We start from the raw sequence: 24,083 nt of genomic DNA, 5'->3' as shown, positions 1-24,083 counted from the left end.
ATTGGAGGGAAGATTGGAACTCCAACCCCATAAGATAGTCTCCCCATAAGTCTGTTCCAAGCACCTCAGTCCCGTCACTCCCTCTGCCTGCCAGAGTACCTGGATCTTCAGCTTCACACACACACACACACCTACACCTACACACACACACACACACACACACACACCTACACACACACACACACACACACACACACACACACACACACACACACACACACACACACACACACACACACACACACACACACACACACACACACACAAATTGTCACTTAAAGAAGGGGATAGATTAAATTTCTTGTAATTGATATTTCAGATCATATGGAGACACATTTTACACAATTTAATAATTGCACACAGATGTGTGTTTTCTTTTTTCATTTTGTGTGAACGAGCACTACAGCAGTGGCTGCGAGGATTATGCATAGATTCAAAAGCTAAATATACACAGCATATTCGTACTATTTTATGCTTAGTAAAATAAGATTAGGCGTAAACCTTCAAAGTCGTTCTCTGATTGGCTAAACGTGTCACATGCGTGTCTGGTAAACAAATCCGGGTTACGTGCGCATGCGTAGAAGTGGTAATGGAGGACAGCGATCCACTCTGTGCACTCCGAGGAATTCGTTAACAAGCTTGTTTCTTTTATGTATGTTGTTCTTATCGATATCAAGACATTTACAGCACAAGGGACAGCTTCTGAATCATTTCGGAGGGCTTGGTCAGTGTGTTCAAGTTGTGTTACCACTTCCCAATTGCACTTAATCAGAATGTTAGCTCCACCATTTGCAATGATAGTTAGCTAACGCTAACTGCTAAGTTAGCTAACGTCGTAGCTGCTTTCGCTCTATATACGTCGATGGAGGAGGCAGGGTGCAGTCTATTTGCTGGAATGTAATGCAATCATGATACTGATAGTTTAGCATTTGTTTTTTTATTGCATATTAGATAAACGTTAAGTTCAATTAAGCTGTTAAGAACGCAGTTCTGTTTTTCCGCCCAGTGTCATGTATGGACGTTAAATTAGATATCCAAAGTTTCCTCACAGCTCACAACAGTACCAATGAGTTGGTTTAAGTTGTAGTTCAGGAAATAGTCGGAGTCCGTCTTGGGCAACTAGCTTGCAAGTAACGTTACGTTAGTCAGTGTTTATATGAGTTGCAAGATGACAATGTTAGTTTAATTTGCAAATTCATGTAACGTTACGTGACAACTGGTATTTGCGACTTGAACACCGATAGCAGCTACTATGCTAGCTAATGCTGGGTTAGCTAGCTACCATTGCAATGTATGTGCATCAATGTGGGCTAACGTTACTTAACATTAGCACGTTAGTTAGCCAGGTGGTGGGCCGAGTTAAAGGGACGCTTTAAAGAGACTGCGCTTGCTCAATCAGGGAAGTCTATCGTTTCCCCCCCGCGACAGGCAAGCTAAAATAACAATAATTATCGGTACATGATAAAAGAAGGTCCATCAAACAAGTTAATGTATTGAACAACCCGATGTGACTTAATGATGCTCTTCTTCAGACATGTTCAGACTAGTCTGGACTCTGGAGAAGAGCCTCGGGTTGTTGATGAACTTATTTGATTGGAGCTAACGTTATAGTGTGCGGACTTCGCTTCTTTTATCCTTTATGATTGACTTTTTTCAGGCCCTGCACCAGTCCTGTCCTGAAGGTGTGTGAATGTGCGCAACTACTTCCTTGTGACCCTAACTTAACGTTACACGATGCATAGAAGAATAAATCAATACTGTCTGAATGTTTGTACTGACATAATATTGGCAACAGCTCATCCACAGACATTTGCCATTGCCATAGTTATACATTATTTATGATATATCCATGCAGGAAATTCAGAAATGTGTCCATTTAAGCAGCTTTTCAGGGCATGTTGTAACCAATATTTACCTTGCATTTTGGTGTGTGACTGCAAGTGCACTGCCAGAATAATCTGTATTTTTGCTCCCATATAGTACATCATACTGTATGTCTACTGAATAAAAAAAATGCTGTTGGTCAGGAGGACCTACCCAACCACATGACTTGAAATTACACAATTGGTCTTGGCATTTTTTTTGTCCAAAAAGAAGGTGCTTGGCTGAGGGTGATAATGAGAATCAGGAATAGTTTAACCTGAGATCCATTCAGCATCAAAATGTTACACAAAATGCTAGAAATAAGCCATAACCTTTCCTTCACAATCTGTAGGGGCTGCCATTGAGGGTTGCGATGGCTGACTTGGGTTCCCAAAACCCTGGCTCCAAGGGGATCATGACCTTTCGCCCCACTATTGAGGAGTTCCAGGATTTCAACCGCTACATCGCATACATGGAGTCCCAGGGAGCACACAAAGCAGGGCTTGCTAAAGTAAGTTCTAATACAACAAGAAATGTAATATAAAAAAGAAAAGATTACTAGGAATAAATGGAGCTCAGATTATATTTTAAAACATGACAAAGTAGCCTCTAGAGAGCTATTTAAAGTGATAAAACAAAAGCAAACATTGATAAGTGAAACACATTTCAAAGGTTACTTTTTTTTTTAGGTTACTTCCTACCACACAGTTTACCAAAGAAGAAGCCACATTTAATGCTTCCTGCACAGTTCATCAAAGAACAGGCGAGGATATGCATACAAACTACTCATTATCTGCTTCAGTGTTTCCTAGAAGATGAAGAAAACAAGCTCTTGTAAAATGCTTGATTAAATAGCCTAACGGTATGCAGAGGATAATTTTTCAGTCTTGTTTGTTTTGGTTCTGGCAGTACAGCTGCCTCGCGTTGGTGGCAACAGATCGTGCAGGGGATGTGGTTTCTGCATGTCCCTTATCAAATTCACAGCCGCCGCCTCCCTGCTATTTTGAAGTGACGGTCATACTTGTGAGCTGATGCCGGCTCTTCTCGTAATTGTACGGGCATCATGTCTTTGAATTCGGTCCAACTTGACTTCTTATTGCATCCCACCAAGAGCACTTCACCATTTTCAAGGCATGGCCTTTTGAGAGTAGTGTGGACCGTGACTAGGTCATCTGCAGGTAGTCCATTTCTGGCCAAGACTGTGAGGAAATGTAGCCACTTGAAGGCAAAATTTTTCAATATGCTTGTCCCCACTGAGTTTTGAGTCTATGTGGTAGCCCAAGTATTTCATCGAGTTCACAACAAGTAGGTGTTGTCCACCCCTGGCATCAGAGGAGTTTGTGGTGCTTCCCGTGCGAAACACATCCGCAGCTCTACAGATTCCTTTCCTTCATTTTAGACACAATGCCTCTTTTGGTTAAACGGTAGCAGCTGGCAAACTGACCAAACAATGTTAATGAGAAACAGTGAATAACTCACTGTACAATCTCCCTCTTTTAAGATTATCCCACCGAAGGAATGGACGCCCAGACGTTCCTATGACAATATCGATGATCTGGTCATACCGGCGCCCATCCAGCAGGTGGTGACCGGCCAGTCGGGACTGTTCACACAGTACAACATCCAGAAGAAGGCCATGACCGTCAGGGAGTTCTGCAAGATTGCCAACAGCGACAAGTGAGAAGTGTAGAAATTAAAGAAATATATTATATAATCTTTCAAGTTTTCTTGCATTATCAGAAAATCATTAGATTTATATTTGCAATTTGATAATGCCAATTGCATTTTGCAACCGTTAATATTGGCCATTCATTACAGCTGCCCATCAGTATTGATTCACTATGGTGGTTCATTCCTCTTGTAGGTTCTGCAGCCCTCACCATAATGACTTTGAAGATCTGGAGAGGAAGTACTGGAAGAACGTCACATTTAACCCTCCTATCTATGGAGCAGATGTCAACGGAAGCCTCTATGACCCCGTGAGTTATCATCAATGCCAATATAAATAGCTGCAGGTGGTTGTAGTGGATATTAGACAATATTTAGGTTTTGTGTTCACATTCTCCATACAAGAAGGATGATAATAACTCTGCTTATGATGGTGTTGACACGGGCAGTGTAGGATTAAAATGTATTAAAAGCTATAAAAATTAAAAGCATCTTGGGGATCATAGAAAATCCTGTCTTCCGTTGTCATATTTACATGTTATATTTAGTCTTGGGGGGGGGGGCGTCCCGCAACGACCTCTATCTGACAGTATAATTTTAATTCGTTATGTCATCTCGGTGGCACATATATGCACAGTATCCAGTTGTTGGGGGAGAAAGATGGACTCATGAGATGTGCTAACCCCCCCACGCGTACACAAACACACACAGTGCCACACCTACCTCTATAGAGCCAGTGGGTCAGTCTACAGCAGAACTACCGAACTGCATGGGACTTTTGAATGTGATGGTATCTGCTTTGCTGCACCCAACTCCTGCTTACTTCAGGTGGCCTGTCTGCCCCTTGGTGTTGATTAGCACTGCCTCAATTCTCATCTGTTGATTGTTCACCGTTTCCTTCCTACACACCTGCAGCAAGTGAAGGAGTGGAACATCTGTCACCTGAACAGCATCCTGGACACTGTGGAACATGAAAGTGGCATCACCATTGAGGGTGTGAATACTCCCTACCTGTACTTTGGCATGTGGAAGACCACCTTTGCATGGCACACTGAAGACATGGACCTGTACAGCATCAACTACCTGCACTTTGGAGAGCCCAAATCATGGTAAATGACACAGACGATTCTCTCTTCAGTCAGACGAAAAACAAGCTTTTAATCCCCAGGGTCCTCATCCCAAACACATCTCATGCAAGTTTTAAAGTTAAAAACAAAGTTTTATGACTCTAAATAATATTGTGGGGCTGGTTTCCCTCCTGCTTGAAACGAGAATGGACGTTGGTGCAGAACTGTTGCTGCCATCTGGGAATTGATTTGTTTCACATGCCAAAACTACCAAGTTGCAAAACACAAACTGAGTGGAAGCATAATATGTTGGAGAGCAGCATGCAACTGAAGAACCTAGCATCCCAAAATGTCAAATTTGGTCAGGACGGCAACTTTGCCACATCATTTAAACAGTGTTGTAGTGTGTATCCATCCATCCACCATCAGGAAAGGTGGAGCTGCTCAGTTGGTATGATCAGTATTTACAGAGTAGACATAATGTGTTAAGTCAAGCTGAATGATGCGGTTTTCCATGATTCACTTAGATAAATGCACAGTATCTGTTTATGAATAAATAACAAATACAATAAAACAAACATTTAAATGTCTGCAGGTACGCTGTTCCTCCAGAGCATGGGAAGAGACTGGAGCGTCTGGCTCAGGGTAAGAGACTAGAGAAATATTTCTGCAGACATGTGAAAGCGTTTATCGTCATGGACCCTGGACCTCCTTTACTATATATCTGTACCTGGTCCCCCCCACCCCCTCTCTCTCCACCCCCTCTCTCTCCACCCCCTCTCTGTCCACCCCTTCTCTCTTTTTATAGGGTTCTTTCCTGGCAGTGCCCAAAATTGCGAGGCCTTTCTGAGGCACAAGATGACTCTCATCTCTCCCTCTATATTGAAGAAATTTGGAATTCCATTTGAAAAGGTATAACAGAAATATTTGTTTGCTTCTTGTATTACAGTTGTCAACGGATGACCTCAGACCACTCATTCTTTTATTGCCTTTTTTTAAAGATTACCCAGCAGGCTGGAGAGTTCATGGTGACCTTCCCCTACGCCTACCACGCTGGCTTTAACCACGGCTTCAACTGTGCAGAGTCCACCAACTTTGCCACGCAGAGGTGGATCGAGTACGGCAAGCAAGCAGTTTTGGTGAGACTATTAAATTACATTTTGGAAAGCTATGCCCTTATCTAATTTGAAGCAGGTTCCATCTAGCCAATAAGAACATTGCCATTGTACATTCATACAATCTATATCATCTATATCAGATCTACAGTGATATAAAAGATGGAAACTGAATTCTTGTTTTTGTGGCCACAACACAACCTGCAAAATGTGTCATATGAATCATGGTCCATTGTGCGTTTGTCCCCTTTAGTGCACATGCCGTAAAGACATGGTGAAGATTTCCATGGACGTATTTGTGAAGAAATTCCAGCCGGACCGCTATGAACAGTGGATGACAGGACGAGACACGGGCCCTATCGACCACTCGCGGCCCACGCCCGAGGCGAAGGAGTTCCTGGGGGCGGGGCTTAATGACATCACCAGAAGCAGCAAGAGTAGCTCACTGGAGAGCTGTGGGGAGGAGGGAGAGCGGAAGAGGTTGGTCATCATGTACTGGGGGAAAAGTATTCCTGTGTGTATTTGTTTTTGCTGAAAGGGTCCTTATGGTGACATTTATTAGATATTTAGAGTGATGGTGGTGAGTTGGGCAGCCATTCTGTATCATATCAGGATTTTTTTTTTATATGTATATTTTACTGTCCTAAAGTCACTGCGCCATTGTCCGTGTGTACTGTGCTAAGAGTTGGAACTTTGGTCGCATTCAAGCCTGTCGGTCTTGTACAGACTTGATGTTATTCAAGCTTGCATGGTCAACACACTCGGAGGCGTTTTCCCTAGAGTGAAATATTTCACTTCATTTTTCAATGATCCAAAGATGCTGGAAGTGTACTAATATACAGTCAACAACATATCAAAGCAGATGGGCTTAAGTCCTTCCTCTTTCTGTTTGTAACCCCTCAGCCCTACTCTGAGGATAGAGACCAAGAGACACAGGGTTTGTCTGGAGGTTCCTGAGGAGGTTGTTCCCAAGGATGAAGATGAGGAGGAGCAGCAGTATGGGAAGCGGCCCAGGCTAAGCCTCATCCCGCCGCGTACTATATCGCAAGACTACAGGAGAAATAAAGGTATATCGTGTACTGGGTTCATGTGGGGCAAATTCTCTGGATTTTAAGCCTCTAATAATAATGACTTATTTTGTTGTGAAAGGAAATCAAATTGAATAGAGAGGCAAAGTGACCGCCTACTTCCTGCTTCAGCACTGTACCAGAGATTTTCATCCGCCATTTATTTTCCCATAGACATTTCGTAAAATGCTTATAAAAATTGTTTTACTTGTTCAAACCAAACGGTTCAGATATATTTAGAAACAGGAGAGACCACATCATATTTCACTGGGACCAAAACGTAAAAGAATTGCAGATTTAAAGAAAATATTTTTTCTATGTCGTTTTTTAAAGTTTTGGTCCGAGTGAAATGTTCTATGGTCTCTCCCGATTCGAAATATATCTGAACCGTTTGGCTTGACGAAGTAAAACTATTTTTATAAGCATTTAACTAAATGTCTATGGGAAAATAAATGGCGGATGAAAATCTCTGGTACAGTGCTGAAGCAGGAAGTAGGCGGTCACTTTGCCTCTCTATAGAATATCGCTTGGATGAAATCGAGGATTTTGTTTCTCCTCACTCCCTAAACATAAAGATCTTTTGATTTTATTTACAGGCCCGCCAAGGTTGGTTGTAACTCCAACCAAGCTCACATTGATAGATCCGTTCCACAGGGGCTTGGCCCAAGGCGCCGGTGACATAGCACGTCCTCCTCATTATTCCAAGACCCGTGCACCCGCCATCTCGTCCCAGGACAAAAATGGGCATCTATCGGCAGCAATGGCGCCAATGTGGACCGAAGCCCCGCCCCGCAAAATAGGGGTAGCCAGCCTGCTCTTCCACAGGTCGCTGTGTCCAAAAGACATCCTTCAGGTGCACAGCTACACTCTGGAGAAGCCACGTCAGCCTCACACACAGCTCCAGCTGCATAGCTACGCCAGAGAGCACCAACCCCGGCACCTCCAGCACAAGGCCTACACGCTGTCACACACGCAGGTCAAGCCTCAGGCGCCGATCCACGAAAGAACTGAGCCGCAGCCAGAATCAAGGATCATTCTCACCAAAGCGGTGCAGAACACGGCCGAAGCGCACAGTCCAGGGGAGCAGCAGCAGCAGCAGCAAGAGGAGGTGAAGGCCCAAGTGTCCATGTCAGTGGAGCCTCAGTCCGAAGGGGAGGAACCTGAAGCTGAGGAACCTGAAGCTGAGGAACCTGAAGCTGAGGAACCGGAAGCTGAGGAACCTGAAGCTGAGGAACCTGAAGTTGAGGAACCTGAAGTTGAGCCCACCAGCACGTCTGCTTCCATCCAGGCTCAAACACAACACACAGAGTTGAGGGAGATGGAGAGGGAGATGGAGGCCCCAAAGAACAACAAGCGAAAGGTCGGTAATTTAATTGTTCTTGATTGTAGCATTTTCTAAGAGAATATCAATAGGCTACACACAGGAGCACGAAACGAATACTCACCCTCCACAAGGCACTGATACTAGAGACAGCACAGCCTCCACAAGGCACTGATACTAGAGACAGCACAGCCTCCACAAGGCACTGATACTAGAGACAGCACAGCCTCCACAAGGCACTGATACTAGAGACAGCACAGCCTCCACAAGGCACTGATACTAGAGACAGCACAGCCTCCACAAGGCACTGATACTAGAGACAGCACAGCCTCCACAAGGCACTGATACTAGAGACAGCACAGCCTCCACAAGGCACTGATACTAGAGACAGCACAGCCTCCACAAGGCACTGATACTAGAGACAGCACAGCCTCCACAAGGCACTGATACTAGAGACAGCACAGCCTCCACAAGGCACTGATACTAGAGACAGCACAGGGTGATACTCTCAAAGTCAGTTATAAAGCTGGCTCACTGGGGCATTCTGTGGCTCTGTGTTCACTGGAACATGCTTGCAACTTGATGTGTTTTCCACATACTGAAGTTTGGGGCATGCACCTACCTGTCTTTTTCTCTCTAATACTAATAGTTTTTAGTCATATCGTTTTCAGACTTAAAACTCATTAATATGAACTATCTATTTAGAGCTCCTAATTCTTTGTTTTGTCTTGTCTTGATTGCTTCCTTGCTTTGAAGTGCTGTTGCACGCGCATGTAATAAAGAAACAAAGTCATAAATCAAAATAAAAAAAATAACAATGTGCTTTGTGTGACTTACACACACAGTGCTGGTGGTGGCTCTGTACTGGTGCATTTTCCTCGCATGCTGTCGGCATACTGATCGCATCTCTTTCAGTGTCATTGCTGCTAACAAAACAGTTAGAGGTGGCGATCCTTCTGGTGATGGCAGAACACACTTTCTCAGACATTAGTCCAGAATCTGCCGTGAATGTTGAACTGTGTATCGTGCCGTTCAAACCACAGAGTGACCATTCCCCCCTTGAGGAGAGTGGCGTTGCCATCCTGCAGGACATCACTCCTGTCACAAAAGCAATGCACGATGAGATGAAGGTGATGGCTCAGGATCATCACGTGAGTTATTAGCTGTGAGCGAGCTCCCAAAGGGATGATTGGCTCTTGATGCTCAACCAGGAAATGCATGGACACCAGTACAGAGCTCCCGATATGCCTCAACAATGGATGTGATGTTGATTGCTTGCAGTCACGCCCCCCTCCTCTGTTGAATTGTTCCTCTTGCTATACATCTCTCACTCCAGCAGGTGTCAGAAAAGCAGTCGTACTGCAAGTCAGTGGTGAAGAAGCAGCAGCAGCAGCAAGCCGAGCTCCTCCGTAAGCTGCCCCGTCACCACCCTCTCATCCAGGAGGTGGCCAGTGATGAGGGTACGCACTGTTTCCCTTCCACTTTATTATCTGCTATAGCTGCTCCATCTAGTGGTGCCATTTTGTCTACACATTTACAAGTGCTGTATTCTGTGTGATGTCACATCCTGTCTAGTGTCGTCACATTCTCTTGTCTTTTATTCACGTATTCCATTTCCAATGTTTGTCTTCATATCAACTCACATCTCCTTCCAAATCCCTCCCTTCCCCCCTCATCTTCACACCCTCATCCTTCTGCTTCACCCACCATTTCCCCATTCACTTGACCTCTACCCTCCTTCATCCCTCCATCCTGCCTGCAGAGGTATATGTGAATGTGGACTTTGAGCCGGAGGAGAAAGCGGCCTGGGCCAAGCCCCTGACCCAGCTGTGGCAGTGTCGGCCCTATAACCCCCAGGCAGAGAAGGAGTACAACCAGAGCATGGGCCAGCAGGCGCCCTACTGCTCCATCTGCCTGCTCTTCCACACCTACCACCAGGTAGGGAGGGAACTACTTCAGCCCGGCGTTACTGCATTCAGAAAGTTCTGTTACTGAACTGCCACATGGCTAACAGTTGGGTTTATATTCAGTTGACTGTTATCAATGCCACAGCAATAATAGTAGAAAAGAGGATAGTAGAAACAAATACTTCAGTCTGGTTTCCCAACTTTCCATCAGCAGCAAATCACTGAAACTGATAGCCTATTGCAGTGATTCCCAACCAGGGGTACGTGTACCCCTATGGGTACTTGAGCAGCTTGCAGGGGGTACTTGGAATGATTGGGGAATACAATTTACCTCCAAAATGATAAATAAATATATATATTCCAAGTCATTTCATAAGCCCATTGTTAAAATGTGATGTGTGTGCCGCAACTAGTTCTGCTTTTAAGTGTCAACTGCTACACTGTTCTGCTACCGATAATGGCAAAAAAACAACAAAAAAGCCCAAAGACCGGCAGTTCAGTGAAACATATATTTTGTATAGATTTACTTGTATGTAATCATCAACACGCATGAGTGAGGGGTACTATTGTCATGGAAAAACAGCTCAAGGGGTACATAAGACAAAAAAGGTTGGGAACCACTGGCCTATTGAATACCGATGCAGCCGAGTGTGCTGTATCATCATTGATAGATTGAGGCAGTGGGTTGGTATCTCGGGGTGCATCCTAGACTGGTCCTCTTCCTATTTGACTGACGGGAAGTTCCTTGTGTCCATGAATGAGTATGTCTCCTCACAGTCCTTGATGACATGTGGAGGGCTCCTCCTAGTCTTTGGAACAACTTGCCTGGGGAACTTAGGTGGGCAAAGTCGATTACATTGTTTCTAAAAATGTGATTTTATCATAAGCACATTAGTATTTATACTGTTACGCAGTCCCAGGTGTGTATTGATTGGGGTTTTTTTTTTAACAGTGGATTTGAAGGTATGGTGGACCCAACAGAATTCCTCTTACTTTGCACAATATAGTGATAATCCTCTGCACTCTTTTTGCCTTCAGTCGGGTAGCGGCGGTCCGAGCGTGGTGCTGAAGGGCCGTCACGGCGGCAGACAGTGGTCCAAACCACTCATCCCTGAGGTGTGTTTCAACACCTACACCAAGAAAACCAATGAGAGTGGAGAGGGCCAGCTCTCGAACCCACGGCTAGCAGAGGACGGGACCAGCCGGCTGGTCAGCTGTGCCCAGTGCTGCGTCCGCGTACATACCAGTAAGTTGCTTTTGTAATGGATGGTGTGTAAGCATGTGCACTGTTGGACAGATAAGATAACTCAGTTATAAGATAGCTTACAAGTAAGATGGCATAGGTTGGTTGAAACAGTTCAGTGGCTATTTAATGAACACATAGCTTACATAACAGTACATACAGTATACATAGCTTTAGATCTTTTCCTAGTTCTATTGGAAATTACCTGTGGCAACAAACAAAAAAATCAGAACTATTAGGGGTGCACCGATCGATCGGCACGCAATCTATCGGCCGATTTTGACCTCAAATATGTGATCTGCTGCTGCAGATATTTCTTTATTGTCGCCGATCGCATAGCCGATCATGCTGCACGTGAGAAACATGAGGCAGCCCATTTTCATGTCTTCAATGTCCATCGTTTAACTTTAATATTGTGCTCTAACATTTATATCATTGTGTTGCAAAGCACACGTCAGCCGTACTTTCCGTACTATAAGGCGCAGCAGCTAAATTGAATGATTGTTACAAGCCGCACTGGACTAAGCCGCAGGTGTTTTAATGTTTAAAACTGGTCAGGAGGAGGCGTAGCGCCTGCCTGTAACAGAGATCTCCGTGTCTTATCAGCGGAGACCGTTTTGAGTCCGATGAACAAATCAATCAAAAACACTTCACTACGTCCAACATAGGCTACAAGATTCGTTTCATTCCATTGAATTTGGCAGCGCGGACGAAACATGGGTGGAACGAAACATGCAAATTACATGTTTTGCATCCTCATCGTCGTAACACAGCCAGTTCTCCATCTTTTGAAGCATGATGTTAGATTACAACGAGCTAGTTGTGTGGCTTAGCCTTCCAAAATGTTGCCGTTAAGTTTTTAGAATGTAATACATAGAATTGGGAACGTTACATTCAATTTCATTCAGACTGTGTTTCTGGCTCAATCGCCGACTTTTTTCCCCCGGAGCGAGGGAGGGTGACAGGAGGGAGGGTGTTTTACAGTAGTGGCTGATAGAGCGTAGTGGCACAGTGCTCCAATCAGGTCGCGAGGCACATTTTTTGCAACATCATCCAATCAGGGTCTCGCTCTCGTAATGTCTGTCTTACTCTCGTTCTGTCTCTCGTACCAAAATCCATATATTTAGGAGGTCCCCTAGTGGCCGTTAGCTGTAAAAATCCATAGATAAGCTGCACCGTTATATAAGCCGCATTTTATATGTAAAATGGAAACTGTTCTATAATAGACTGCTATAAACAAAATAAATAAATATATATATATCGGTAATCGGTAATCGGTGATCGGTCGATGATCGGTTGGGCAGATATTTCTCATAGGTGATCGGCAATTGGTGATCGGTGGCAAAAAACGTGATCGGTGCACCCCTAAGAACTATCGTATATAACCTTTCATAAAAAACTGCCATCAGTAAGCACTGGAAATGGATGTAAATGTAAAGACAGGGTTTAGACTTTGGCATCTGTCAATGGCAAGGTTCAGATAATAGCAATAGTATGCCGTTTTACCAACATTAAATGTGTAGAACAGCATTTAGAATACTACAAAAACGGGAGGTACGGTGGTGCAGTGGTAAGCACTATCGCCTCACAGCTCGAAGGTCGTGGGTTCGATTCCCACCTGGACCGATGTGAACACTGAAGGAATGCGTGCCCGTCCGCATGTCCTCGAGTGCCCACCGCCCGGGTGGGGTCGGCAAAATGGCCTTTCTGTGTGGAGTTTGCATGTTCTCCCCGTGCCTCCCGGGGGTCTCCTTCATATAGGAACCCCCTTCACAAAAACATGCAACATCCTGGTTGCTTATATGGTTCCTCCTCTGATCGTTAAGGGCGCCTGTTCAGAGGGAGGGGAACTGGTTGGAATAGCGTGAACCTCCCACGTGCTATGTCCTACCGGTGAAACTTCCTCGGGCAGGTGAAAAGAAGCGGCTGACTTGACTGCCCATGTCTCGGAGGAAGCATGGAATCAGTCTCGGCTCTCTCCAGATCGGCAGAGGATGGAGTAGCAACCAGGATTGAGTAATCAAATGAGCACTAAACGGGGGATAAAATGGGATAAAAAAATCGGGAAAAAAATATTAAAAAAAAAAAAAAAAAAAAAAAGAATACTACAAAAACAGTATTTGACATATTCCATGTTTTTTCTTAATGCAACTGTGTCATTTGCAAAAAACATTTCATTTTGGTCTAGTCTGGCCTATGGTAGTCGTATAGTCTGTTCAATTCCAATTCTATGAAATCAGCAGCCAAACAGAGAACATAACTAACATGAGCCAGCTGCGAAACGGAGTGTGCCCTGAAAAGAAGGGAATGTGTGACGACGTGCTTTCTGTTCCTGTCCAGGTTGCTATGGTGTGTCCAGAGAGGAGTCAGAGCTGGACGACGACTGGCTGTGTGCCCGCTGTCAGGCCGATGCCAACACTGAGGTTAGTTAATAAGACCCAATCCTCTCAAAGTGGGGTGTAAAATTACTTTGAGACAAATATTTTACATTGCCCATCATATTGGTAACAAACAATCACAATTAGGATCAGGTTGGAAAATAACCTGATCGGTTAAAATTTGAACACCTGCAGACTTTTGGCCCTCGGTGGCACATGGCTGCTCTCTAGTCTCTGTGCTACCATTTCCATTGTTCTGACAGTGAGAATGTGCTCATCTTAGGTGGGATTTTTATGACCCCTCCCTCCACAGCGAGGTTCACCACAGGGTCAGCTTCAGGGTTAACCACAGGGTCAGCTTCAGGGTTAACCACAGGGTGAGCTTCAGGTTTAACCACAAGGTCAGCTACAGAGCAGCGACTCCGAGTCTGCCAGGGTTTTAGTGTCTTGCTGTAGGACAGCAGGGTAGATGCTCGCCGTCACAGTGGCCCTGAACTCCAAATACAACTCCAAATACAAAGGCAGTCCAGAAACAGTTAATCTACAGACGTGCTGCTTATATAGCTGTATATCGTTTTAATGTCACTGGAATGCATTTTTTTTTACAGACAGTTCTCGTCTTTCATGGACCTCTTGCAGCTGAAACTGACAGGAGGGTCAGAAGTGTTGCTTCATGCTGAGAGAACTTGGCAGCTGCTCTTATCCTGCATGTTGTTTTGGAACAAAGGGGAATTCTCTCCCCCCTCCCTCCTCCCAATCTTTGTAATAAAGATGACTTTGCGATCATAAGAAGATATAGCCTTTAGCTGCTATGTTCCAATGTTGTCATGGATGCAAACAAACTAGTCACCTTAAGGTGACAGTTTGCATCCATGTGTTATGTGACAGTGGTGCGTTGGTTTCTTGCCTCTGAAGAGAAACCATATGGTTGGTGTTTTTGGGGCGACCGTAGGTGATACAGGATATAGGTGTGACCACATCTTGTGCAGTGTGATACCTAATAGTGAAATTGAAAACCCCCCCGTCTTGCCCGGGCAGCATGCACTTGCGAGAACAGGAGTATCTTGATACTGTACTCATGATTAACTGATTACACAGATCATGTTTTAGTTTAAATGGAAAAACCCCCCTCTGCTTCGGAGCACAGACTAGCGCTAGGTCGTTGTGAGACATTGCCTGAATGTACCGTAGTCCACTTTTGTCTCAAACAGCATTGACCACTAGGTGGCATCGCTGCCCTGGAAAGACTAAATGTTTGAATATTGTTTTGTTTACACACTGCTGTTGAAATGTGCAGCATATGGGCGATGTTGCTTAATCTGCTCTAGCTGTAAACAAAGTCTGGCAAGACTTTATAGACGGCTTAATTTGTTCTCCTCTTTACTGCACACAATTCTTGTGTCTATAAACTATTGAGAGAGTTTGATCATGGCAGATGTTCTGACACATTTGACCCTACATGATGGCTGCCCTAGTTGTAGTTACTGTAATATGGCTGAAAACGGCATTGGTGGTTCAGTTTAAATAATACACAATTATACTCCACATATCTCTGACATCCAAACTGAGATGTCAACAGTTGGAATGTCCTTCTTATTATTAGCTATATGCAGATAGCTGTTCAACTACAAGATTGCTGCATTTAGAATATTTGCACGCTTGGTGATTTGCATGTAACTTTTTTTTAAGAACTCAACAGACAAACCCCTCTTTATTTGTCATGCGACAACCCAACACGCACGCGGCCGGCCACACAAACGCACTGATGGTGGCCGGTGAAATACAGTCTGCATTTATCCCATCCAGGCCTGTCCTTCCTGTCTGACCCGTCTGATATGTTGATATGGTTTCAGTCGTTTTACATGCCATTTGTTTAACCCATTGATACCTGATGCAGCATTTGCGTGTATATCCCTCATTTGTGTGCGTATCCCTTTAAGACCGCGGACCGCGGTCTTAAAGGGATACACACACAAATGCTGCATCAGGTATCAATGGGTTAAATCTACAGTATCATCTTTGAAAGGTGTCATCTGTACAGAGAACTCGCACACTTTCATGCTTGGCACGTATCACAATACTGACTCAGCTAAGGCATTGCCATAACCACCAGAGCTAGTATGCTGAATTCACATAAGTTATTGTCTTTCTTCCCCCCCCCAGGACTGCTGTCTGTGTTCCCTGAGAGGCGGTGCTCTGCAGAGAGCCAACAACGATAAGTAAGTAGTGGCAGGAGATGCACAGTGCAGCCAGCCACCTGAATACTTTTGATTCATATGCACGACCATAAGGCGATGTCTTTCATGGGCACAGTCGTAAACAATTCCAACAGCCCAGTCATAGCCTGGCTCTCAGACTTGCGACTGGTACACCACACAGATGGCTACATTATGTCAGTTTCCCATGACCTCAGTGGGCACGCGCACGCCATTTACCTTGACTCTGTGGACTGTTCAAATCCGTCTAGTGCATCGAGCCCCCGCAAGCTAAATGCACACACTGACACGGCATACACCCCCACAGCCTGTGGTCGCACGCTGATCACTGCATGTAGAGAAGACCGAGGTGAGTGTCAGTGTCAATGACAGGAAATGCCTCTGGACGGAAATGTCGTCTCCCTCCTGTCACGAGCCGTTAACAGAGAGATGGTTGGAGGATAGGAAGAACCGTCCACGTCTAGAGTGTTTTCAATTATCCTCTAAAGACGGTCTGTTCCTTCCTCTTTGATGGTGGACAAACTGTCCCAAGTTCAAAATACTCTTATGTTGTTGTGATTTTTGAGAATGTTCCCCTTAAAATCATTTTTGCAATTCGGGTGCCACATTCCGCGCCCACTTTGGAGCTTTATTTGCCGCGCATGACTTTGAAAACCCTCAAACAGAAAGGGTGCTCATCAGACCTCTTTTAAAGCTGACGCATGCTGCTACATAGACTCATTTGACAGCAGCAACCTTACCTCTTTTAAAGCTGATGCATGCTGCTACATAGACTCATTTCACAGCAGCAACCTTACCTCTTTTAAAGCTGATACATGCTGCTACATAGACTCATTTCACAGCAGCAACCTTACCTCTTTTAAAGCTGATGCATGCTGCTACATAGACTCATTTCACAGCAGCAACCTTACCTCTTTTAAAGCTGATACATGCTGCTACATAGACTCATTTGACAGCAGCAACCTTACCTCTTTTAAAGCTGATGCATGCTGCTACATAGACTAATTTCACAGCAGCAACCTTACCTCTTTTAAAGCTGATACATGCTGCGACATAGACTCATTTCACAGCAGCAACCTTACCTCTTTTAAAGCTGATACATGCTGCTACATAGACTCATTTCACAGCAGCAACCTTTTGAGGTGGTAAAGCAGGAAATAACGCAGGTGTAATCAGTCGCATTAATGAGGGCAACTGGCACTGGAACACCTAAACATGCTTTTACCACCTCAAAAGGGTTGCTGTGAAATGGGTCCATTGACATGCAAATATCATTCACTCACCCATGTAGCTCCTTTGTGATTTTGTTAAAAAAGTTCAAGTATTTCTCTTACTTTGTACTTGGTCACTGTGTGTGTGTGTGTGTGTGTGTGTGTGTGTGTGTGTGTGTGTCTGTCTTTCTTTCTGTCTGTCTGTGTACATTAAGTAGGCTAAGTAGGCTAATGTTACACGGAACAGCACCGAATCTTTTGTTGTCTTGTGTGAAAGAGTGTAAGCACATTGTGGATGTGGAGGACGTGCTGTGACACTTTTAGAAACCCTCTGGTCTCGACATTGTGTCTTTGACCTGAAACTGACGTCATCCTTCTTGTGTTATAGGTGGGTTCATGTGTGGCACTTTTAGAAACCCTCTGGTCTCGACATTGTGTCTTTGACCTGAAACTGACGTCATGCTTCTTGTGTTATAGGTGGGTTCATGTGCTGTGTGCGCTCACCGTGCTGGAGGCCCGTTTCCTCCACATCACTGACCGCAGCCCCGTGGACCTCAGCGCCATCCCACTGTCCAGGTTCAAACTGGTAAGACTTTGTGTGTGACTACAGCCATTTAGATTAGAGGACCTTTTACAAATCTAAAGCACAAAGGTCATAAATGATCCCAAAAAATGGCACCAGAAACATTCCTCTCAATGTGGAGTGCCTGAGTGCTGAAATTAAAACTGGAAAATGGCAGCAGGATTAAGACCTCCCCTGACTCTTATTTTGGCTTTTTAGATCATGTCCACCTCCTTAGGTACCAACTAGGGTTGTCACGATACTAGAATTTCTAACTTCGATACCAATACCCAGGAAAATATCGATACTCGATTAAAAAAAAAACTTTGCACCTACACAGCAGATTACCCCTGCTCTAGTCATCAGCCTATCAGAACACCTTTAGCTTGTTGACGCAACAGATAGCGACCAATGATGGGGGAGGGAAAAATCTGTAGTCTGATGTTTCATTAAGAAGAAACTAAGCACTGCTGGTATCAATACTGTTGCAAATGATGATTGTGTCTGTTAAAAAAATACCAATATCAATACCTTTGACAACAGGTACCACATGCTATTCTTCAGTACTTCAGTATTAATATTCTCAGAAACTTCAATGCTGCAATGTTCCAGTGTGGTTGAAGGCAGTGATTCCTACCCAACTGTTTGTTGGCTTGTGTATCTGTTTCATCATAATGTCTTTCTTATTCATGGAATTACAAATCAGTTGTATTTTTCCACTGCCGGGCTCTTCTGAGACGTGCATGAATCGCATTCCTTGCAATAATATCTATTTATGGGTTCAAAGCCGAAGACACAGATTTTACTGCTCTCCTGCTGAAACTCGTTCTGGCGTCTGTTGGCTGCCCTTACTAGGTTTCACTTCTTGTTCTGCTCCTCGCTATTCCTGAAGGATGCCTGCTTTTAAGGTTTATTTCCAAGTGCATAAAAGGAGCTGACTAGAAAAAGGAAATCGCCCACGTGCGCTGCCTATAAATGTGCCTTTTCCCACTGTGTGGGGGCGCTCCCTTCAATTATCCAACGTTTTCACTCCGAGCCATGCCAGTGTTTTCGTGAAACTCCCGAGTCGGTGCCACCTCTGCTCGCATGCGAGTCATGTACTGAACAATCTGCTGGAAATGTATTCGGGCTTCAGTCACAATAGTCGGCCTTGCCTCCATTGTTACGAAGGTCTTGATCTCACGAGGGCCCTTCCCCCGAATGGTTTAACTTCTAAATAAGTAGGTATGACATCAGACACCCGTGGAGTTACTAGTGAATGGAAATGTGTCATTTCCCCAGAACGCCTCTTCCCACCCCTCCGTGTCTCTCGTCTGCCTTTCTCTCACTGATCCGTTTCCTCCCTCTTTTTCTCCTCCTGTCGTCTGGTAGAAGTGTGTGTACTGCAGGAAGAGGATGAAGAGGGAGGTGACGGGCTGCTGCGTGCAGTGCTCCCACGGGCGCTGCTCCACGGCCTTCCACCCCACCTGTGCTCAGGCAGCCGGTGTGGTCATGTACCCAGACGACTACCCCTTCATCGTCTTCATCACCTGCTACAGACACAAAGCCACCCACATACGCGAGGTACTGCCACAGAGGGGAATTGAGTGTACTCTGAACTCGGGGGGCGGGGGACGAGTTGTGTCTTATAGACCCCTTGTCGAAAAGGCAGAACACAGGTGCAAGCAAAACACTAATGAGGGTTTCCAAATTCCAATCATGGAAGTTTGAAACCCCCATTAGTGTTTTGCTTGCACCCGTGTTTACCCTGCCTTTTCGACACAAAATGGCCCCCGGGAAAAGGGTCTATTGCAGACCGATGAACAAAGAGGGTCTTTGTGCCAAGATGCTTTTAGGAAGTAAGGAGTCCAATTAGGCATGCAGGGATTCTGCCCATAAGGTCTATCTTAGCTTCTGGCATTGATTTAGTCAGCCTGCCACACTGCACAGGGAAATTTGGAAAAAGCATTTTCTCAGCCCCCACGGTGCCACAGGGATTCTTCTTTTGTGGATGTTCATGCTGCTCTGATTCACTAATTGGGCGAGACAGAAAACTGTTTGTACTTGTCAGGAGACGCGCAAAGACAGAATTGACATTCACTGAAATGCAAATTAATTTCTTTGGGGCATTCTTGTCTTTTTTGTAGTCATCGATACACTTCAGGTCTCGGCTTGTCTGTAGAACCAGCTCAACGAGACCGTTAAGCACACAAGGCATTCTAATCTCTTGGTTACATGCTGCTGACAAAACGTTGTGTTAGTCAATCAGTAGCCTAATCCTTGCCAAGGACTCGTTTTATAGTGTTATTGTCGTTTTATCCATTACAGCCACTATCTTATCTTTGTTTCGTCTTTGTTTATGTAGCCATCGCACAGTGCTGAGTGATTAGCTGTCAAATGTAAACTACGCTCTCTCTGTCCCCGTTAGCGCAACGAGGCTTCCCTGCGGGATTTGGCAGTGGGCCAGAGGGTGATATGCAAATATAAAAATGGGCGCTACTACCAGAGCGAGGTGAAGGTGCTGACGACCGCTACCTTCTACGAGGTGGGGTTTGATGACGGCTCCTACAGCGACAACCTCTTCCCCGAGGACATCGAGGTGAACAGAAATGCTTCAAGTCAGCGTTTGTGGTGTTGTTAGGCTGTCTTTAATCTGCACTGCTACATAATACAGTATCATTAGATACTGCCGAGTACAGTTTAATAACTCAGCATGCCACTAATTGTGTGAATCTTAAAGCACAGATGTATTAGCCGAGTGAAACTTAACTGGTAGCTAAGATAGTATATTGTTAATACAGCATTATTTGTGTGAAATTTCACATGGAACTGTACCATTTGAGAGATGTGTTTTTTGTAAAAACCTGTGTATAATAATGTGGTGAGCAAATAGCACTAAATAAGGAAATTGCAGCAGCTTGCTTTTTAAGAATGTATAGAGCACCGATTGCAGTGCATTTAGTTTGCATTTCCCCTCTTATGTAAGACTGTCTGTGTGCATGACTGACCCCAGTACTGTACTTCCTGTGTTTGTGGTGTTTTCAGAACCGGGACTGCGTTCGGCTCGGTCCGCCTGCCGAGGGAGACATCGTCCAAGTGCGCTGGACGGATGGCGTGATATATGGCGGCAAGTTTATAGCGTCACACTCCATCCCCATGGCCCAGGTAATGTAGCCATGTCCCTACTGCTCTCTCTCTCACTCACACTCACATACATACATACATTACACACACACACACTATATATATATATATATATATATATATATATATATATATATATATATATATATATATATATATATATATATATATCCCTGTGTTCAGACCACATCAGAAATTGTTTGGTTATCAAAGTCCTTAAATTGGCATGTACTGTAGTAGAGAACATTCATTAGAATATAAGTTTGTGCATGGGGTGTCGATCTTGAGAAAAATCTAAATCAAACTTGATTATGTATATTTTAATGGTTTATCCTGTGTGTGTGTGTGTGTGTGTGTGTGTGTGTGTGTGTGTGTGTGTGTGTGTGTGTGTGTTTTCAGGTGGAGTTTGAGGATGGGTCTGAAATCACTGTCAAGAGAAAAGACATCTACAGTTTAGACGAGGACCTACCCAAACAAGTCAGGTCACGAATGGTAACTAAGAAACTCACTATACATTTGAATCATAAAGTCCTAAAGATGTGATGAAGCCATGACCAGGCGTGTTTTACTATAGCGCTCAATTTTAACATTATCTTCAACTCATTTCTAATTCCGAGGCGTTTATGTTTCTCTGCCCCTCAGTCGGTGGCCTCGGACATGCGCTTCGAGCTCTTCGGAAAGAACGAGGCTAAAAAAACTTCCAAAAGGCAACGGGTCGTCAACTCCCGATACAGAGAGGACTACCTGGAGCATTTACCCAGCATCTACAGAGCCATCATGGAGTAGCTCCTCGTCCCCCAGGTCTTTCTCCTTCCACCTCACGAGAAGCATCTCCAGGTGCCCACACGCCTGTCGAGCGTGTGAGTTTCTGCCTCCTGCTGATAGGAGTGACCCAACCCCCCCTCTGAATGTGGAAGGCTTCCACAGCCCATCGGGTTACGTCTTATTTATAAACTACGGCTGGGACTGGAAAAGACTTGTATGTGTGTGCTGAATAATTATTTAGACACCTTTCTCCCACAACACACCCCTCTTCTCTGCAAATGGTATCATCTCCCTCCATCTCCCTTTTTGCTCAGAAAGAAGTCGCCGATCAATTATTAAATATGGAACAGGCTGGACCCATGTAACCGGGGCAAGATCATTTTTTACCCCCCAGCACCATATTTAAAGACCCTACCCACCAAGGAGTTTGACACAATTTCATATGGACAACGGTTTCCTGCTGCTGTGACGTGCGCTCCATAAATAAGTTGTTGCTCAGCTCAAGACTACCGTACATGATCCAAATCAACTATGGAAATTTAACTTTAGACTTTAAACATGCAGTTGGCCTTTTGTTATTTTACAGTGCCGGAATTAATGTTGGCCAGCCTGAGCCTGTATGTATGTACCAGTAAGGAGATTTTAAGAAGGCTTCTCTAAGTCCTTCAAGGTGATTTTTTTGTGGCTCAGCTTTTTCCACACCAAAATATCATAAATATAGTGCTGGACATAATCGGCTGACTGCACACCTATCAGTTTAAATCAATAATCATATTACACCACGAACTGTGCTATTGTTGATTGATTTGTGGCTCCCAAGAAAGAGTCCCAAGGTCAGTGAGAAGCACTCTGAGATATGGGTCAGATGTTTGACCACCCCTCCCTTTAGGCCAGGGGTTCCCAACCTTTTTTGGCTCGTGACCCTATTTTGACTTGGCAAAAATCTAGGGACCCGCGACATTCAAAATTCCGGTAGATCAGTATGCGTCTTTTCCCCCCGCAGAATTCTGACTTTAATCTGAGAATTCTGACTTGAATCTCAAAACTCTGACTTTATTCTCAGAATCATGATTTAAAGTTATTATAAATTAAGAGTCACTCGCAATGTTGACTGAGGCTATGGTCCATTGGTGGAAGCCTTTGCAGTATATAGTGACATGTGACATTAGTAATGTCACATAATGCAACAGTTTGGATGTCACCTGCAATTACCACTCATCGCCATAGGTGTCACCCAAGAGAACAAAGCTGAAATCTTAGAGAGGATCACTTTAAACAGTCCATGCTTTAAACTCAGAACTAAAAAATAAGTAAAAAAAGAAAAAAATCCCAAGTGACCCTAATCATCTTCCATAGTATTAAATTGGGTCTGGTGTAAAAAAATATATACGGTATATTTTTTTTTTAGAAATTTCAGGCGACCCTATTTGAATTCCAGGTGACCCCACTTATGGTCGCGACGCTAAGGTTGGGAACCACTGCTTTAGGCTGTACTTCTCCCTTCATGCTTTGCAGTATCATAGGCATTATTTCTCTCAGTTCATCTTAACGTGTGTGTGTGTGTCTAATGTGCATCTACTGTGAAGATAGGGGGCAAGCTAGACTAGGTTTAGAGGCCCAAGCCTTAAATTCCAAGGGACAAGCTTACGACTTAATCTGGGTATGTATGAAAAGGTCAGATTTATTGTGATTATTATTATTGCAGTTATGACTCCACTTTATTTATGCCAGTTCGGGTTGAGAACGTTTTTGTCATGGCTTTACTGCGCTTTAACAATCTCTCGGAAAACCTCAGATGATATTTATATTTGTGACGATATAGATGGTTTTCAGGCGCTCACTCTCTGGTTCGAAGCCACTCTGTTGGGACGGGATGGTTGCCATTCACACAGCCCCCTGCCTCTCAAATGGCCCACGGCACATCTACTCATATTTCCACAAGTGGCGTCTTTGAAGTTCAGGTACTTCACTGAGCATGTGCAAGATTTCTTTTCTTTTGCCTGATAAAAGCTAGCCCGAGAGATGAAGGTTGTACTGAGTTGATAGTTTAATAAACTAGACTGGGGGAGGGGGGTGGCGGTTGTATTTTCAGACTAGTAGAACAGGTTTTCCTTTGCAGCTGCCTCTGTCCAGGTCCCTTGTTGTACTTGCTTTAAGATAGTGTATGATGTATATAGAATAAAAAAAATCAAAGCGCAGCCGCAGAAGGGCTTGGAGTTCAGACACCTCTTGAGCTATGCCCATGGGACGTTTTCATGGCTCATGTTCGCGCTTGGTTTCGTTCGGGTCCGTACTCTTGGCAGCATTGACTCTGTACACTCTTTGTAAACATATTAACTGTTTGAGTAAAGATTGGAGTAAGAAAAAAAAGACTTGTTTCGTTTGCTTTTTTGCTTTGTATATAAGTACAACCCACACTGACTCGGATTTCCTGCTGACCTGATGAATCATACTACATAACCTGCTACAGTGTGGTTCTCAAATGGAGGTCCGGGGACCCCCAGGGGTCCTTGAGGGGGTTCCAGGGGGTCCCCAGCCAAAAGGGTAATTTATTTTCCCTATAATTTCATTAATAAG

At 44.3% G+C, this 24,083-nt stretch overlaps 1 protein-coding gene across 2 annotated transcripts; it reads left to right on the top strand.

Moving 5' to 3' along the window:
* Positions 1 to 588: 588 nt before the first annotated feature.
* LOC310796904 (lysine-specific demethylase 4A-like) lies at positions 589 to 23,851 on the top strand. 2 transcript variants are annotated; one of them, XM_083659147.1, is made up of 23 exons: positions 589 to 724; positions 2,216 to 2,374; positions 3,365 to 3,540; positions 3,728 to 3,842; positions 4,447 to 4,640; positions 5,194 to 5,243; positions 5,407 to 5,510; positions 5,600 to 5,737; positions 5,967 to 6,193; positions 6,617 to 6,780; positions 7,377 to 8,140; positions 9,145 to 9,252; positions 9,438 to 9,561; positions 9,864 to 10,039; positions 11,047 to 11,254; positions 13,592 to 13,674; positions 15,793 to 15,848; positions 17,534 to 17,642; positions 18,990 to 19,181; positions 20,026 to 20,196; positions 20,643 to 20,762; positions 21,141 to 21,233; positions 21,384 to 23,851. In XM_083659147.1, exons 2-23 carry the CDS (start codon positions 2,237 to 2,239, stop codon positions 21,525 to 21,527), a joined length of 3,654 nt encoding a protein of 1,217 aa, XP_083515273.1. In that variant the 5' UTR covers positions 589 to 724; positions 2,216 to 2,236; the 3' UTR covers positions 21,528 to 23,851. The 2 variants fall into 2 exon arrangements, with proteins under 2 accessions (XP_083515273.1, XP_083515274.1); XM_083659148.1 differs by lacking the exon at positions 9,145 to 9,252.
* The last annotated feature ends 232 nt before the right edge of the window (positions 23,852 to 24,083 follow it).

Source organism: Poromitra crassiceps, assembly GCF_964638095.1.
Source record: "Poromitra crassiceps genome assembly, chromosome: 23".
Lineage (NCBI taxonomy): Eukaryota > Metazoa > Chordata > Actinopteri > Beryciformes > Melamphaidae > Poromitra > Poromitra crassiceps.
This window is presented reverse-complemented; position numbering and strand designations above follow the sequence as displayed.